Source organism: Phoca vitulina, unplaced genomic scaffold, assembly GCF_004348235.1.
Source record: "Phoca vitulina isolate PV1807 unplaced genomic scaffold, GSC_HSeal_1.0 scaffold25, whole genome shotgun sequence".
Taxonomy (NCBI): domain Eukaryota; kingdom Metazoa; phylum Chordata; class Mammalia; order Carnivora; family Phocidae; genus Phoca; species Phoca vitulina.
The window spans coordinates 44,444,940-44,462,363 of record NW_022589728.1 but is presented as its reverse complement, the minus strand read 5'-3'; the positions used below and the strand labels follow the sequence as shown (position 1 = coordinate 44,462,363).

The 17,424-nt window shown below is 36.0% G+C and overlaps 1 protein-coding gene across 2 annotated transcripts in view; it reads left to right on the top strand.

Moving 5' to 3' along the window:
• The window catches only part of STK3 (serine/threonine kinase 3), a 271,067-nt gene that overhangs the window by 156,702 nt on the left and 96,941 nt on the right, over positions 1–17,424 (top strand). For both annotated transcript variants that reach the window (XM_032421540.1, XM_032421541.1), the window contains one exon: positions 763–888. In XM_032421540.1, coding sequence (XP_032277431.1) covers positions 763–888 — 126 coding nt within the window. The remainder of the gene's footprint in view (positions 1–762; positions 889–17,424) is intronic.

The following is a 17,424-nucleotide window of genomic DNA, read 5'->3' as shown; positions in this document are numbered from 1 at the left end:
TCTTACTTTTTATGAGAGTTTTTAATTAATTTTTAATTTTTTAAAGTTTTTATTTAAATTCCATTTAGTTAACATACAGTGTAATATTAGTTTCAGGTGTACAATATAGTGATTCAACACTTCCACACAACAACCGGTGCTCATCTCAACAAGTGCACTCCTTAATCCCCATCACCCACCTCCCCTCTGGTAACTGAAAATCACCACTCTTTTAAAAAATTTTTTCTTCTTTTTCACTGTCTAATCTATACTTCCTTTGGGCAGTTATATTTTTAAGGGAAATGTAGTTTTATTTACAGGATTACATTTTTTTTAAAGATTTTATTTTTTTAAAGATTTTGTTTATTTATTTGACAGAGAGAGACACAGCGAGAAAGGGAACACAAGCAGGAGGAGTGGGAGAGGGAGAAGCAGGCTCCCCACTGAGCAGGGAGCCTGATGCAGGGCTCGATCCCAGAACCCTGGGATCATGACCTGAGGCGGAGGCAGACGCTTAACGACTGAGCCACCTGGGTGCCCCAGGATTGCATTTTTTGTGTGTGCTTTAATGGTTTTCTAAAATCAAGTAAACCTAAAAATAAAATCTCAATTTGTAAAGCAGCTGAAATATTCTCTTTTCTTAATGTATACATTTAATTCTGGTTGAAAGAACAGTCATTGAAGTCTGTGATCCTGGTTAGCATTTATGTGTTGTTTTAACATATTTTAGGCATAATTTAGAGAAATCTTTTGAATTTATGCCATTGAATTTTACTTTTCCAGCATCCTTTTATCAAGAATGCAAAGCCTGTGTCAATTTTAAGAGACCTGATCACAGAAGCTATGGAGATCAAAGCTAAAAGACATGAAGAGCAGCAGCGAGAATTGGAAGAGGAGGAAGAAAATTCGGTTCGTAAATACCCTCAAAAAGTCGATTTTTTTTCTTCTAAGTCATTTTTAATAACTAACATAATTATGCATCACATTTTATGATGTCTAATGCTTCTCTTCCTCACTAATGATGTTTTCCTTGTTTTAAGTTATACATTTTTTTCTGGTTTAAGATCCAGAGATGAATACCTCTTGGTATTCAGATAGTTATAAAGTCTGAAAACACAAATATTTTTTTACTGATTAAAAATGTCATTGATAATACTATATTTTCCCATAGAAGTTTGTTTTAATCTTACAGTTATACAAATAGTATTATTTTGCTAATTTACATTTAGTTTTAATTTCAGAGACTGGTTATCCAGTTGGGATTTCTTTTGAAATTCTTTTACCCTTTTCACCAGTTATTAAACCTTGTGTCGTAAGGTATCCCAGGACAAGGACAAGCGTACATCTTTGCAGAGCTGATTTTTGATCATTTTTTTTAGATATGCAATTATATCAGTTAATCATTTAGCAGTGACTGTGGACTGCCTGTTGAGACAGATGTTTTAAACTTATTTTCTAGATGTAAGATTTTTACTAATGAATCCACCACTCAGAATTTTAAATAACATCTTTATAAAGATGGTTTTATTTGTAGCTTTGGGATTGTGTATTAATTCTATCAAGTTCAATAAATGATATGGAATGAGGTAAAGGCCTTGGTTCTTGCTTTCAAAGGGCTTTATAGTTCCCACCCTATAGTTCCTGCGTGTTGATAGATACAGTTATTGATTTCTCTACAGTTAACATTTGTAAATGTTAAATTTTTTTCTAGATTTTTTTTGTAGTTTTAAAAGCACTACATTTTATCTTTTTAAAAAAAGTAAGATTGGTCATGTATATGTGTTATTATCCCATTTTGCAGATGAGTGAATTTAGGTTAGGAGAGAAGTGACTTACCAAAGTTCACAAAACTAATGAGGAACCAAGAAGAAAAGTACATCTTTTACTTGTAAGCTCCCATATTTGTTCATTAATACTTTATGCTCACTTTTCAGTCAAATCTTACCAGTACTTCTGAAATAAACAACATTGGCTTATCAGAGTTACTTAATTTCTGATAAGTTTATATTCACAAAAATATCTAGTTTTTGCCCTTCTGTGGTGGTACCCATCTGCCTTGCTTTCACCTTATGCAAGCTTCATATGAGTGCTGGGCTGGTAAACTGCCTTCAATTAGCTGTCATTGGACACGTGATTGTTTTGCTTTGTTCTGTCTTCCCCACTTAATTATAGGCCAGTTTCCATTTTTTTTCTTTTTATTAACATATAATGTATTATTTGTTTCAGGGGTACAGGTCTGTGATTCATCAGTCTTACACAATTCACAGCGCTCACCATAGCACATACCCTCCCCAGTGTCCATCACCCAGCCACCCCATCCTTCCCAGCCCCCTCCATTCCAGCAACCCTCAGTTTATTTCCTGAGATTAAGAGTCTCTTATGGTTTGTCTCCCTCTCTGGTGCCAGTTTCAATTTTTGATGGATAAAGAACCATTGATTACTCCAGAGCTTACTGACTTTTTACTAGTCTTAAGACCTTGCTGTAGTCACTTTGGTGATTTTCTGCCACTTCAGTGATCTCTTTCTTCACTATTTTCCTCTCCTCTGCTGAGCTCCAGCCACATTGATCTTCTTTCAAATTTTTTATTTTTAATGTGCCAAAAAACTTTCCTCCCTCTGCTTGAAACACTTCTTCCTGAGTACCAGAGTCACTTGGTTCTTCTCATCTTTTGAGCCTCAGCTTTAAATATCATGTGCTCCAAAACTTAGCAGCTTAAAGCAATACACATTTATTAACTCATGATATCTGTAGATCAGTTATTTCAGAAGTGGCTTAGTTGGATGATTTTCACGATTTCTCCAGAGGTTGCAGTCTAAGTGTTGGTGAGAGCTGTGGTCATCTTGAAGGCTTGACAAGGGCTGGAGTTCTAAGATAGCTCACTCCTATGGCTATTGGTGTGCTGCTTCCATTCCTTGCCGTGTGGGACTCTCTCTGGGGCTACTTAAGAGTCTTCACAGCATGGCAACTGGCTTCTCTTAGAGTAAGTGATCCAAGAGGAAATCTCAATGCTTTTTATGGCATAGTCTCAGGAGTTGCACACTGTCCCTTCTGCCACATTCGATTTGTTAAAAGAAGTTACTGGTCATAGAAAATGGTGGAGTGGGGAGCTCCAAGAATCTGTGTCTCCACAGATTTACATGCCTGCCACCCCCCGTTTTCTGGCTCGGCAGCAGCTGTGGGAACAGCAGCAGAGAGAGGTGGTAGGGGAGAGCAGTAGGAACCTTGTTCTCAAAAAATGGTGGTTTTGCATTTTGTCCTGTCTGGTGGTTCCCTGAGGGACCAGCACAGAGGCTTGCCTTTGTTTTGGGCCCCTTGAGCTAGAGCAGCTTCCTGGATGTGTCTGTCAAAAACATCTAAACTTACGAGTGCTAATAAACAAGTTTAGCACAGTGCAGGGTGTAAGATCAACATACAGAAATCAGTGATGTTTTCATCAGAATACGTTTTTTTTTATTTGATTATGTTATGTTAATCATCATACATTACATCATTAGTTTTAGCAAGCAGGTGAAAGACTTGTAGAGTGAAAAGTACAAAACATTGCCGAAGGAAATTAAAGAGTACCTACATCAGTGGAAGGACATCCTGTATGAATGGATTGGAAGACTTAATAATGTTAAGGTAACAATATTCTCTGAAGTGATTCACAGATTAATCCAATCCCTATCAAAATATCTGAGTTTTTTTGTAAAACAGAAAAGCCAACCCTCAAATTCAAATGGATCAAGGGGACCCCCAAATGGCTAAAACAATATTGAAAAAGAAGAACAAAGTTGATATACTCACCTCCCAGTTTCAAAACTTAACATAAGGCTGTAGTAATCAAATGTGGTACTGGCATAAGGATAGACGTACAGACCAATGGAACAGAATTGAGAGAGTCCAGAAATAAACCCATACATCTATGGCCAATTGATTTTCAACAAAGGTATGGAGTCTCTTTGGTGAAAAAACAGATGGCACTGGGACAGCTGGATAGCCACATGTAAAAGAGTGAACTTGGACCCCTACCTCTCATCATATACAAAGGCCTTTTAATATAAGGCCTAATTGGATGGATCAACAAACTAAATATAATGTTAAAACACTTAGGAGAAAACAGAAGTAATCTTCCTGACTTTGGATTTGGCAATGGGTTCTTAGAAGACCAAAGCATGAGTAATAAAAGAAAAAAATAGAAAAAATTTATCAAAATTTAAAACTCTGTACATCAAAGCATATTATCAAGAAATGAAAAGATATCCTATGAAATGGAAGAAAATATTTACAGATTATATATCTGGTAAGGGTCTAGTATCCAAAACATGTAAAGAACTCTGGCAACTCAACAACAGAAATATCTAATTGGAAAAATAAGGAAAGGATTTAAGTAGACACTTCTCCAAAGGTATACAAATGGCCAACAAGCACATGAAATGAGGCTCAGCAACATTAGTCATTAGGGAAATGCAAATCAAATCCACAACGAGATATTACTTCACACCTACTAGGTGTGCTATGATTAAACAAACAAAACCAGGAAATAGCAAGTGTTGATAAGGATATGGAGAAACTGGAGCCCTCATACATTGCTGATGGGAATGTAAAATGGTATAGCTGTCATGGAAAACAGTTTGGTAGTTCCTTAAAATGTTAAACAGAATTACCATATGATCTAACCATTCCACTTCTAAGTATATACCCAGAAGAATTGAAAACAGTACTTAAATACTTATACATGAATGTTCATAGCACTATTCACAATAGACAAAAGTAGGTAAATTGTGGCATGTACATACAATGGAATATTATTCAACCATAAAAATAAATAAAATAGTGATACATGATACAATGTGTAAACCTTGTATAATGAAGTGAAAGAAGCCAGACATAAAAAGTCATATTGTATAGTATGAATTAACTGAAATAGGTAAATCCTCAGTGACAAAAATCAGATTGGTGCTTGCCAAAGACTGGAGATGGGGAGTGACTGCTTGATGAGTGAACTGTTTTCTTCTGGGGTGATGAAAATATTTTGATACTAGATCGAGGTGATGGTTATATAACATTGTGCATGTACTAAATGTCACTGTACACTTAAAAATAATTTTATGTTACTTGAAGTTCATTTCAATTAAAAAATAAAAAGTCACATAGTTTGCCTCACACTTAAGCAGAGGAGGAGTAGACTCTACCTTTTCAGGGAAAATTTCAAAGAATTTATAGACGTGTTTTAAAACTAACAAGAACTGTCCTATTGCTGCAAATTATTTACATTCCTTGCCCATGCATGGAATGGGTATGTTCACTACCTCTTAAGAACTGTCTCTTCTTCACTCTTAAGTATTATCCCTTTACATTATCAGCTCTCAGTCTGGAATTTCGTCTTTTTTTTTTTTTTTTAAAGATTTTATTTGACAGAGAGACACAGCGAGAGAGGGAACACAAGCAGGGGGAGCGGAGAGGGAGAAGCAGGCTTCCTGCTGAGCAGGGAGCCCGATGCGGGGCTCGATCCCAGGACCCTGGGACCATGACCTGAGCCGAAGGCAGACGCTTAACGACTGAGCCACCCAAGTGCCCCTGGAATTTCGTCTTCTAAATCACATTCGAAAAGAAATGAGAATCCTTTAGTCTAGTGAAGACTTGTAAACTAAAGATTAGTTACCTGCCCCCCACATACCTAGTATACAGTGGTGGGTCAGGTGTAAGATTATCATCATAGATAGTTCTGTTCAAAAAGAATGAAGACAGGAGGCACATTAATTAGTAGTCCATGGCAATTTTGGAATCCAGCCAAGAAAGTGTTAGAAGTTCCTTGATTATTTCAGTTCTATTCCTGCCCTATTTCTCTACGACCCTTTGCTATGCATTCTGAGTTCTTGATTCTACTCTGTCATTCTTCCTTTTTCATGGAAGCTATTCTGTTTTGATCTAAATCATTTTCTCAGCCTGCTTCCTACCTGTAAGGGTTCAGCGTCCTCTTTTCATTTTATGCTCTGTCCTACTGAGACCATGCTATGGTGTTTCTGCCAAAAAAACTGTGGGTGTCCTATAAATCTTACTGTGGTTCACTCCATTAGAACAGGCGACACTCATACATTTTGTTGAAATAATTGCTTCTTTACCTTGGGCTCCTGCTAAGATGGCTATGGGGCAATGCCTTTAAGCTTCTTAAAAACCCTGTTACCTATCTTGGCTCTTTCTGAAGTCTTGGCAAAGGACTTTACAGTCACCTCTGCAGCTTGATTTTTAAACACTGTTTTCTGAATGTGCTTTGGATTTGATGTTTGCTTAGAAGCTTTTTCATAATTGTAGCATTGTTTGCTGTCTGAGAGGCTAGGAATTTATAAAACCAGCAAGTCCTGATTTCTTTTTTAATTATTTTTTCTTAAGCTTTTCTCCTTTTGCATTTTGCTATAAGCAGCAGGAGGAAACCAGGCATCACCTTAAACACTCTGCCTGGAAATCTCCTTAGCTGGACTACCCAATACATTTTTTACTTCCCTGGTTACTATACACAATGTCCTAAATTTTCAGCCACAGCATGATAAGAATATCCTTTTTTCTAGCATCCCGTGTAGTTCTTAAACTCTAATTAGCCAGTGATTTTTAAAAGGCTAGTTTTAAGTTAGCTGGTGTGGTTTATTGAAATATTATACAGGCACTTGAATGACTGTTTAAATATTTATACAGTAAAAGAGTTAGTGCTTATTGTTTTTAAGTAAGAGAACAAGGCAAACATTCCACATGTGGTATGTTGGGTGATTACTTAAAAGCAGAATGGATGGTGCTAATAAGTTGAATTTATGAGATAAGGCACCAAATGCACCATTGACAAGCAGTTATTTTTAAAGTAGATTAAAAGATTGGTAAAGAGTTTACAAGAGTCGCTTTGTCACTGGAGTTTAGGCATTTCCCATGCAGATCACAGTGTTAAGTAAAATACAAAGAGTTGAACAGTTGTAGAAGAATGTTACATTAAGTGAAATGTTGAGTAAAAAAGTGGGATACTTCTTGATGTTACATGCGTGTGTGTGTGTGTGTGTATATATATATGCACATATATATTGTATGCATGTATCAGGCCCTTTATTTTAACTTCCATCTTAAGAAAGTTGTTTGATTTTGTATTAGTTTAGTAATGACTCAAAGAAAAAGATTTTGCCTATTAATGGCCTGAGACTATGTCTTAGAGGTTCTGTTTTTGGAAAAGAAATGGGGACTTTCTGGTGATTTCTTTATGGTTCGAACTCTAAGCTTCTCAGGCTGTGGTCCTTAATGTCTTGAGGTGGCATATCACCTTTAAATGACTCACTGAAGCAGTAATTCTCAGCATGGGTGTGGGGAGAAATGCAGGGGTGCTTTGAAAAATTCACTCCCCTATGGATGATGATGTAGCCTCCATATGAGCATTTCTCAGAACCTTCCTCCTTCTCCTTGCCCCTGTTTAATAAGGGAACTTCAAATCGGTCTACCTGGTGAGAACCTTTTGAACAAGGTAGAGAATAGAACAGCAGAATCAGCTTCAGTCAGTCCCAAGCCTGTCATGTACATAGTTGGTTAAATGGGGTGGGTAGAATTGATCTCAGAGCGGGACAAACTTGGAATTAAGTCCTCATTGTGTTCCCATATAACTCTGTGTCTTTGGGCAAGTTGCTAACCTGTCCACTTCACTTTCACCATTTGTAAAAAGGGAATTAATGATAGACCACACTTCATAGAGTTCCTGTGGGAATATAATTTTTAAAAATATATCTAAGCACTTTAAAACAGTGATATATTTAAACAGTGATATATTTAGAACAGTAATATATTTAAAAATATATCTAAGCACTTAGAACACATAGTATGCTCAATAAAGTTTAGCTTTCAGATTTATTAATGCTACTACTTGTACCAGCAGTATTGCTATTAATTCTAACATCTTGGCCAGGTTTTTTTTGTTTTTGTTATTGTTTGGTTTGTTTCGTTTTTGGTTCCTTTGGTAGTTGTTGCTCCTGCTAGTTTTGCTACTCAAAGGGCCACCAACATGATGTCACTGATCAGATCTCAACCAATATTTATATTCACAATTTCTTTTTAAGTATTTTAAGACATTTTAAGTGGTCACATGTGTTTGGAAGAATTGGCAGAGATTTTTGGAAACCTGCTTTAAGCTTTTAAAAAATATATTTGAAGAAAAAGAGTAAAGAAAATTTATTCTCATTCCTTTACTTCCTGAAAGTAAATTAGATTTAGTAAGAAACATTTATATTTGAGATAAAATTATTGATCAAAATTAAAATTCTTTAAAAGAATTACTTACTATTTCTCATTTTCCCCATACAGTTAAATCACAATTAAAAAAAAAAACTCTACTCAGTGTTTACATAGTTATGACTATATAAATACTGTTTGCAGAGAAACATTGTAATATATTTTGGTTACATGTTCTTTCTTTCTGTGATTTCTAGAACTAATGATTGTCTCAGTTTTTGTTACTGTTGTTTGTTGTTGTTAATTTTTCTATGGACCATCACTGATTTTTCTCCAGTGCTTGAGCAGTTGTCACTCTAAGACCTCCCTTCAACATCATCCCATGAATTGCCTTTTGTTCTGTTCTGTAGTGGATCCTCTCTTCCCTCTATCTTGTGTTTCTTGTTTTACTTCCTTATTCTGATGGGCCCCATCTCCCAGGAGCTTCCAGATATTAGCAGGTTTCTCCCCCCTCCCCCCCGCCCCCTGCCCCGGACCTTGTTTATCTGACCGTGTCTTTATTCTACCTTTACCCTTGAGAGATTGAGTATAAAATTCTGGATTGGAAATAACGTTCCCTTAAAATTTTGAAGGCTTTGTTCTGTTTTCTAACTCAGCAGAAGACAGATGAGTCTGATACCTGATCTTTTGAATGTTTTATGGAAGATTTTTCGATCTTCACTTTTCTCTGTTATTTAAAACTTTCATGATAATGTGCCTTGTAGAATTTTTTTCATTCATTGTGTGGAGTGTCTTTTGGCCCTTTCAGTTTGGAAATACCATTAAGTGCTGTGTAATTTTATGTTTGTTTTTTCATGGTACTTTTATCTCTTCTTTTCTCTCTGCTCTTGCTTATTCTCTCTCTCTCTGGCACTCCTTTTATTTGGTTATTGGACTTCTTAGATTTATCAATGGTTTTTTTCTGTTTTTTTCTCTTTTTGTTTTTTCTTGGAGGTCTTACCAAGTTTATCTTCTAAACCTTCTTTTTTTTTTTCCATGTGAACTATTTAATTTCCAACATGTCCTCCTCTTCCTCATTGTTATTATATTATCACTTTGAATTTTCTTTTGCTTCCTACCTTGTCTCTGTTTCCTTTGTTTTCATCTCTGACTTTTCACTTTATGGACTTTCTTCAAAGGTCTAGTGATTGTATTATAAGCACTAAAATTGCCTATTGGACATTCTGTATGTAAGAGTAGAACTAGTTGACTTGCAAACCTTACTGTAAAAGATGTTAGGATCCACTGCTCTGAGGCCTGAATTTGCTTGCTTCTTGTGACTTCTCTCCTTAAAAGCTTAAGTTTTAGATTTCTTTGGTCTGGTGAGTTAGCTGCTACTTACAGATTTATCTGCTTTCTAGCTTCCAAATTTTTGGACATCTCCTGTTTGCTGTTTTCTCCTCTCTCAATGTCTCTGTCTTTATGAGTTTTCCCTTTTCTATGCCTTTATAATTTTGGAAGAGTTTTGGGAGGGATAGGCTTAAACCCACATGCTCAATCCTCCATTTTAGTGGAAACTCTTACCATTTGTCATTTCTTGGGTGTTCTGAAATCATAATTTGAAATATTGAATTTTAATATGGTATTTAATATAGATAAATAAATCTGTAAAACTTCATATATTATAATGATTATAAACTTGAGTGGTCCCTGGGTGGCTCAGTCATTAAGTGTCTGCCTTCGGCTTAGGTCATGATCTCAGGGTCCTGGGATCAAGCCCCATATTGGGCTCCCTCTCAGCCACTCCCCCTGCTTGTGTTCCCTCTCTTGCTGTCTTTCTCTCTCTGTCAAATAAATAAATAAAATCTTAAAAAAAAAAACAAAACGAAACTCCTCGAATACTCATAAATTAGCACAATTCAAAGAAAAATTATAGTCTGTTCTGTTCTGGTTTATTCTGGACAGTTTGTAATAGTGACCTAAGAAGGGAAGGGAAGCTTCTAAAAGGTAACATTACACAAAATCAGGGCAATTTAAGGCAAATTAGTAGTTGGTAAGAATAGAAGTAAATGGGTATGTCTCTTTTTTTTGAACCACTGTGTCTGTTACAACTAATTTTCTTTTTATTTATTTTATTTTTAAAGATATTTATTTATTAGAGAGAGAGAATGAGAGAGAGAGCACGAGATGGGGGAGGGTCAGAGGGAGAAGCAGGCTCCCCGCCGAGCAGGGAGCCCGATGCGGGACTCGATCCCAGGACTCCAGGATCATGACCTGAGCCGAAGGCAGTCGCTTAACCAACTGAGCCACCCAGGCACCCTACAACTAATTTTCTTTAGATGGTGGACTAAAGAAAGGTACACTCTTGGACCCTCCAGCCCCCAGCATTTGAGAATAATTATAGAATAATGAACCATTATCTGATTGATGCTACATTTGTCTTAACATTTATATCTGTGATGTCAAGGTTGTTTGCTTTGTAACCTCTCCTTATTTTCATTTGTAACTCATCTTGGTTACCTTTGGCTCGTGAAACTTGCTGATTTTTTTTTTTTTTAATTTGCTCCAATTTGGGAGATTCATTTGGCCAGTATCTGCTAGTTATAGTTCTGGAGACTGGTTACCTTTTAGGATATGCCAGGAGTTTTTGGATGGATATTTTGATATCCTGGTTGTTTTCATTGATGTTTTTCCCCATTCTTTTTTCTTCCTTTTTGATTATTTCAAAGATGAATGTTTTTTTATTTTTCAGCATGGAGTGAGCTTTGTACTGCCAAGTTTTATTTCTGCATTTATTTTTTTCCTGGAGGACTGTATTGTTTGACAGCCTTTATGGTAGCTATCTTTAGCCCTGACCCTGGATTGGTCCTTATCCAGTGAATGGGCTAATAGGACACAGAGCCATGTTGGCCCTGGACCATTGGAAAATTTTATAAAGCTAAATTTTGAGATAATGAAGACTGAATTCTTTTCCTGATTCTAAAAACCTAGAGCTGTGAAATTCACCATATTGAGTTGCTACATTATGAGACATTTATATTTGATACTCAGTATTAATACTTAAGCTTATTGTGGATCCTGCTTTTTCCATTCTCAGTGAGTGCAATTTCCTGAGAATTTATGAGTTATACCCATATCACTTATAATTTTTCCAAATTTAATTTTCTTCTACATAGTTCAGCTTACTACAGATGGAGAAAAATTTGTGGCCTAAAATTAAATAGATATTTCCATCAACTCTCAATGTGACTTTTGAAAAGGAAACAGTTTATGATAACCATTTCAAGATATGTTGTTTTTAAAATTTTTAGTTCTGTACACCTGTGTCCTGGGTAACTCTTATAAACAACCCTCCTTAAATATTTTTTTTTATTCCAGAAAGTATGGGACATGAGTGGAAAATAGTGCCTTATGAATTTGATTTTTATACCTATTATAGAAAAAGCTAGTCTGATGAGAAGACATCCTGACAAATTGACATGTTTTGATAGGTGTTGAGGTAATTGTACAGATTTAAAAAATTAAACAAATTGCAAACAGAGATTTCTGCAGCAGGTTAATCCCAATATCAAGTTTTTGTGTTAGTTTTAGCATTGCTAAACATGACAAAGATTTTTTTTTTTTTTTTTTTTTTGGCATTTCTGAGCGTGTGATATAAATTTGGTGCTGAGATGGGTCAACTGTATAACACAGTAAGAAAGAATTTGTTTCCTAGATGTTAGTGGAAGATATTCCCAAATCTGTAGTGTAAGATGATTAAATAACATAACTATGTTTGTTCATATTTACTATAAATACTTAAATTGCCTATAGAAAGTCCACTTTTTAAAGTGCATCTGCTTATAGAGTTGCTCTTTCTATTCAGTAGAACTTTAAAAATACAATATTTTGTTGTCACCAAGGAGCATGAATAGCAGAGTATAAAGCAAAGGTATGTGGATTGTTTCTGCCATATAAATTTAAAAAATCTTATCCAGTAAAGGATGCCATTTTAAAAATAGGACGGGCTTCTATGCTTTCTTTTTTTAAAAGCATATACATATTGAAGTTTGCTAAATATATATTTCTTGTTATGTCACAATATCACAAATACATTCTGTCAACATGACTTATTACTGTTGATGTTACCTATGATCACCTGGCTGAGGTAGTGTTTATCAGGTTTCCTCACAATAATACTATTCTATTCCCCTTTCCACACTTCACACTTTGGAAAGAAATCATACTATACAGCCCACACTTAAGAAGTGGAGAGTTATGCCCCTTCTGTTTGAGGGCAGAGTGTCTATATAAATTATACGGAATTTTTCTACACAGGAGATTTGTATATTCTTCCCATTTATTCAGTCATTTATGTCGGTATTGATTCATGGTTATTTAATTTACACTTTGCATTTGAATTTAATACTTCTTTATTTATTTTGTTACTCAAAGTGTTCTAGCTTTGACCATTGGGAGACTTCTAATTGGCACCTTTGTCTCTTTGACATACCCCCATCATTGTGGGGTTTTTAGGGTTTTTGTTTTTAGTATTTCTTACTCTCTGACACTGTAAGATACTTATATATCTTGTGTATTTCCTGCCACAATCCTAGAATCGTAGGAGCCTCGTTCCTTTAATTAGAGAATGGCATTCAAACCCAACACCTGGACTTGGTGTGCTTATTGCTACTGTGGGATGTTATAGACCCTCTCAGCTGACAGAGCAAATGGGTTTATACTAACCTGTGTATAAACACATACCCATAAACTATACATCTATGTGTGTATGTATGTGTATATATCTGTATCTGTCTACGTATCTCTTCTGTATCAATATGAAGCTGAACATGAGTTCATACTGATATCACTGGCTCTAACCCATTACCACAGAGATCATTCTATGTGCCTCCCCTTGCTTGTTTATAACCTCCCACAGCAATGGTGAGAAATCTGGCTGCCATCATCTACTACTCCTTTGCTAAATACTTCAATTCCTGTATACGTGTATAGTGGTTTCAGAATTGTTAATCCATAGCCCCATGGGAAACAACTTTATCAACTAGAACACAGTTCTTCTGTACAGTTCTTTTTATTTTTAGTCTTACAGACTTGACTCACTTCCAAGGTTACTCAGTTTATTAGTACCTTTTCTACTTACCTCCTTCAGTGAAGTTCTTTTATACATTTGTAATACAATTAGATTTGTGTGTGTATGTGTATGTCACACTCTGCATCCCATTCTGGGATTTCCTGACCTCTTAAGTGATTTTTAAAAATTTATGTACATTCAAGTTCAGTCTTTATGGTGTAAATTTCTATGGGTTTTGACAAATGTGTGGTGGTACATATATACTATTGCAGTGTCATACCGAATAGTTTCACCACCCTAAAAAATTCCCGTGCTTCACCTATTCAACTCTTCCTCTACCTCTGAACTCTTTGTAATCACTCATCTGTTAATGATCTATAGTTTTGCCTTTTCCATAATGACATATAGCCTTTTTAGACTGGTTTATCTCACTTAACCAAATGCATTTACAATTCATCCATGTCTTTTTGTTAGCTGATGTTTTCACTGAATAGTATTACATTGTGTGGGTGTACCAGTTTGTTTATCCATTCACCTACTGAAGGATATCTTGATTACTTCTAGTTTTTGGCAACTGTGAATAAAGCTGCAATATACATTTGCATGCTGACTTTTATGTGGATGTAAGTTTTCAGATTAGTTGGGTAAATACCTAGGACCATAATTGCTGAATTTTATGGTATGTTTAATTTTCTAGAAATTGTCAAACTGTCCATTTTGTATTCTCATCAACAGTGAATGAGAGTTTATGTTGCTACGCATGTTCACCAGCAATTCATAGGAGTTAGTGTTTTTGCATTTTAGTCATTCTAATAAGTGTTTAATGCTATCTCAGTGTTAATTTGCAATTCCTAATGATAGAGATGTTCGGCGTTTTTATATGCTTATTTGCCAATTATATATCTTCTTTGATAAAGTGTCTGTTTGGTACTTTCCCCTGTTTTAAAATTTGTTTTATGTTGTTTGTTCTTATTGTTGATTTTTAGGAGTTCTTTGTATATTTTGGACACTAGTCTTATACAATATATGTGTTTTGCAAATATTTTCTCCCAGCCTATGGTTTTTCTTTTTATTCTCTTCATTAACAGTGTCTTTCACAGAGGAGATATTTGTAGTTTTGGTATCCCCCATGAGTTTTTTTTTCATGAATCTTGCTTTTAGTGTTTTATCTATAAACCCACCATTAAACTCCAGGTCACATAGATTTTCTCCTGTGTTTTCTTCCAGAAGTTTTCTGGGTTATATTAAGGATCTGTGATCTATTTCGAGTTAATTTTTGTGAAAGCCATGAGGTCTGTGTCTTGGTCCTTTTTTGGCATGTGGTTGTCCACTTGTTCCAGCACCCTTTGTTTAAAAAGATTATCCTTTCTACATTGAGTTGCCTTTCGTGTCTTTTCACAGATCAGTTGACTGTATTTTTGTGGGTTTGTTTCAGGGCTCTTTTTTCTGTTCCATTGATTTATCAGTGATATATGTATCTATTTTTTGTCAAAATTATACTGTCTTGATTATAGTAGTTTTATAAAAGTCTTAAAATTGGATACTGTGAGTCCTTCAATTTTATTTTTCTTACTTAGTACTATGTTGGCTGTTTTAGGTCTTTGCCTTTCCATACAGACTTCAGAAACATTTTGTCAACATTTACAAATTAGCTTGCTGGACTTTTACCTGCTGGACTTTTTGTTGGGATTTAATTGAATCTATACACCAAGTTAAGAAGAAATTACATCTTAACAGTATTGAGTCTTTTAATCCACGAACATGGAATGTCTCTCAACTTATTTAGAACTTTGATTTCTTTCATCATTGCACACAGATTCTGTACATATTTTGTTAGGTCTAAGTGGTTTTAGATAGGTTTGTTTTTTGGTTTTTTGTGGGGTTTTTTTGGTGCTATTAAAAATGTTTGTTTTTGTATTCCTGGAATAAATCCCACTTGATTACAACATATGATCCTTTTAATGTATTGTTGAATTCAGCATGCTAATATTTTGTTGAGGATTTTCGCATTTGTGTTTATCAGGCATATAGGCCTATAATTTTCTTTTTTTTGTGGTATCCTTGTTTGGTTTTGGTATCAAGGTAATGCTGGCCTTGTAAAATATGTTTGGAAGAGTTCCCCCCTCTTCTGTTTTTTGGAAGAGTTTGAGAAGGATTGGTATTAATTCTTCTTTGAATGTTTTGTAGAATTTACCAGTGAAGGCTTCTGCTCCTGGAATTTTGTTGGTTTTTGATTACTGAATCAATCTCCTTGCCAGTAATTGATCTGTTCAGATTTTCTATTTTTATTTTTCTGTTTCATCATGATACACTTTTGGTGTATGTTTCTAGGAATTTATCCATTTCTTCTAGGTTGTTCAGTTTGTTGGTGTATAATTGTTCATAGTAGTTTCTTATGACCCTTTGTATGTCTGTGTTACTAGTTGTAACATCTCCTCTTTCATTTCTGATTTGAGTCCTCTCACGTTTTCTTAGGGAGTCTAACAACAGGGTTGTCAATTTTGTTTATCTTTTTAAAGAGCCAGCTCTTAATTTCATTGATTTGTCTATTGTCTTTTTAGTCTCTGTTTCATTTATCCGTGCTCTAATCTTTGTTATTTCCTTTTACGAACTTTGGGCTTCATTTATTCTTTTTCTAGTTCCTTGAGATATAAAGTTAGGTTGTTTATTTGAGCCTTCTCTTGTTTTTTGAGGTAGATGTTTATTGCTATGAACTTCCCTCTCAGAAATGCTTTTGCTGCATCCCATAAATTTTTGCATGTTATTTTTCCATTTTGTTTCAAGGTATTTTTTTTTTATTTCTCTCTTGATTTCTTTTTTGACCCACTGGTTATTCAGTAGCATGTTGTTTAATCTCCACATTCTTATAGTTTTCTTTTTATAACTAATTTCTAGTTTCATACATTTGTGATTCAATACCCACAATTCAGGTCGCAGCTTTTCACTCTGTGTCCCAGTAGACTCCTGCCACCTTGCACACCATGCAACTGCTTTTCTAGGACAGAATGGTGCTGGGTGTGCTGGGAGGCTCTCTTCTGGGGGAGCGGAATGGGTCTGTGCCTTGCTGGGCCCTTTAAGATTTGGACTTTTGAATCCCAGCCACCAGCCAGAGATAAAACAGAACTGTGGTGCAGGCATGCCAGGGGGCACAGACAGGTTGAGGGCAGTGATCTGACGAAAGCCTTGGACGCAGGAGAGGAGATTGTTCACTTTTCTGTGGGGGGCCTCCTGAACAGTGGTGGCCATGAGTACCCCTCCCCAGAGACCAGAAGGTGGGGCCTCCCCCCCAACCCCGCCCAGCACAGTTGGACTTCAGAGAGAAACAGCACCGGTGGAGTGGTGGAGTTGCTTACACCAACCCCCTCCCCCCCCCCCGCCCCGGCGCCTGGCAGGGGCATCTTTGCAAGAGCAGGTCTGACTGTGAGCCAGTCCAGTGGGTCTCTCCCTCAGAAGACCAACACAGGCGCCCTGCCCCATCCTTCCCCCCCTACCCCCATGTACCAGGCAGGTCTGCTGATCATAGAGGCTCCAAAGGGTCAGCTTCAGTTCTGGTGGAAATAGGACCAGGCTTTCTTTTATTCTTTATTCTTTTTTCTTTTTTCTTTATTGCTTACAAGAGACTCATTTTAGATCCAAAGACACCTCCAGATTGAAAGTTTTTGTTTTCTTTGGGTAAATACCCAGAAGTACAATTGCTGGATCATATGGTAGTTCTTTGAGAAACATCCATGCTGTTTTCTATAGTGGCTGAGAACCATCTATCATGCTAATGGACATCAAAAGAAAGCCAGAGTACTGATATCAGACAAACCAGATTTTAAATCAAAGACTATAATAAGAGATGAAGAAGAGCACTATATTGTAATAAAGGGCTCTATCCAACAAGAATAAATATTTATTCCCCAACTTGGGAGCGACCAAATATGTAAATCAATTAATAACAAACTTAAAGAAACTCATTGATAATAATACAATAATAGTAGGGGACTTTAACACCCCACTCACAGCAATGGCCAGATGATGTAAGCAAAAGATCAACAAGAAAACAATGGTTTTGAATGACACGCTGGACCAGATGGACTTAACACACATATTCAGAGCATTTCATCCTAAAGCAACAGAATACATGTTCTTTTCGAGTGCACATGGAACATTCTCCAAAATAGATCACATACTGGGTCACAAATCAGGCCCCAACCAGTGCAAAAAGATTGAGATC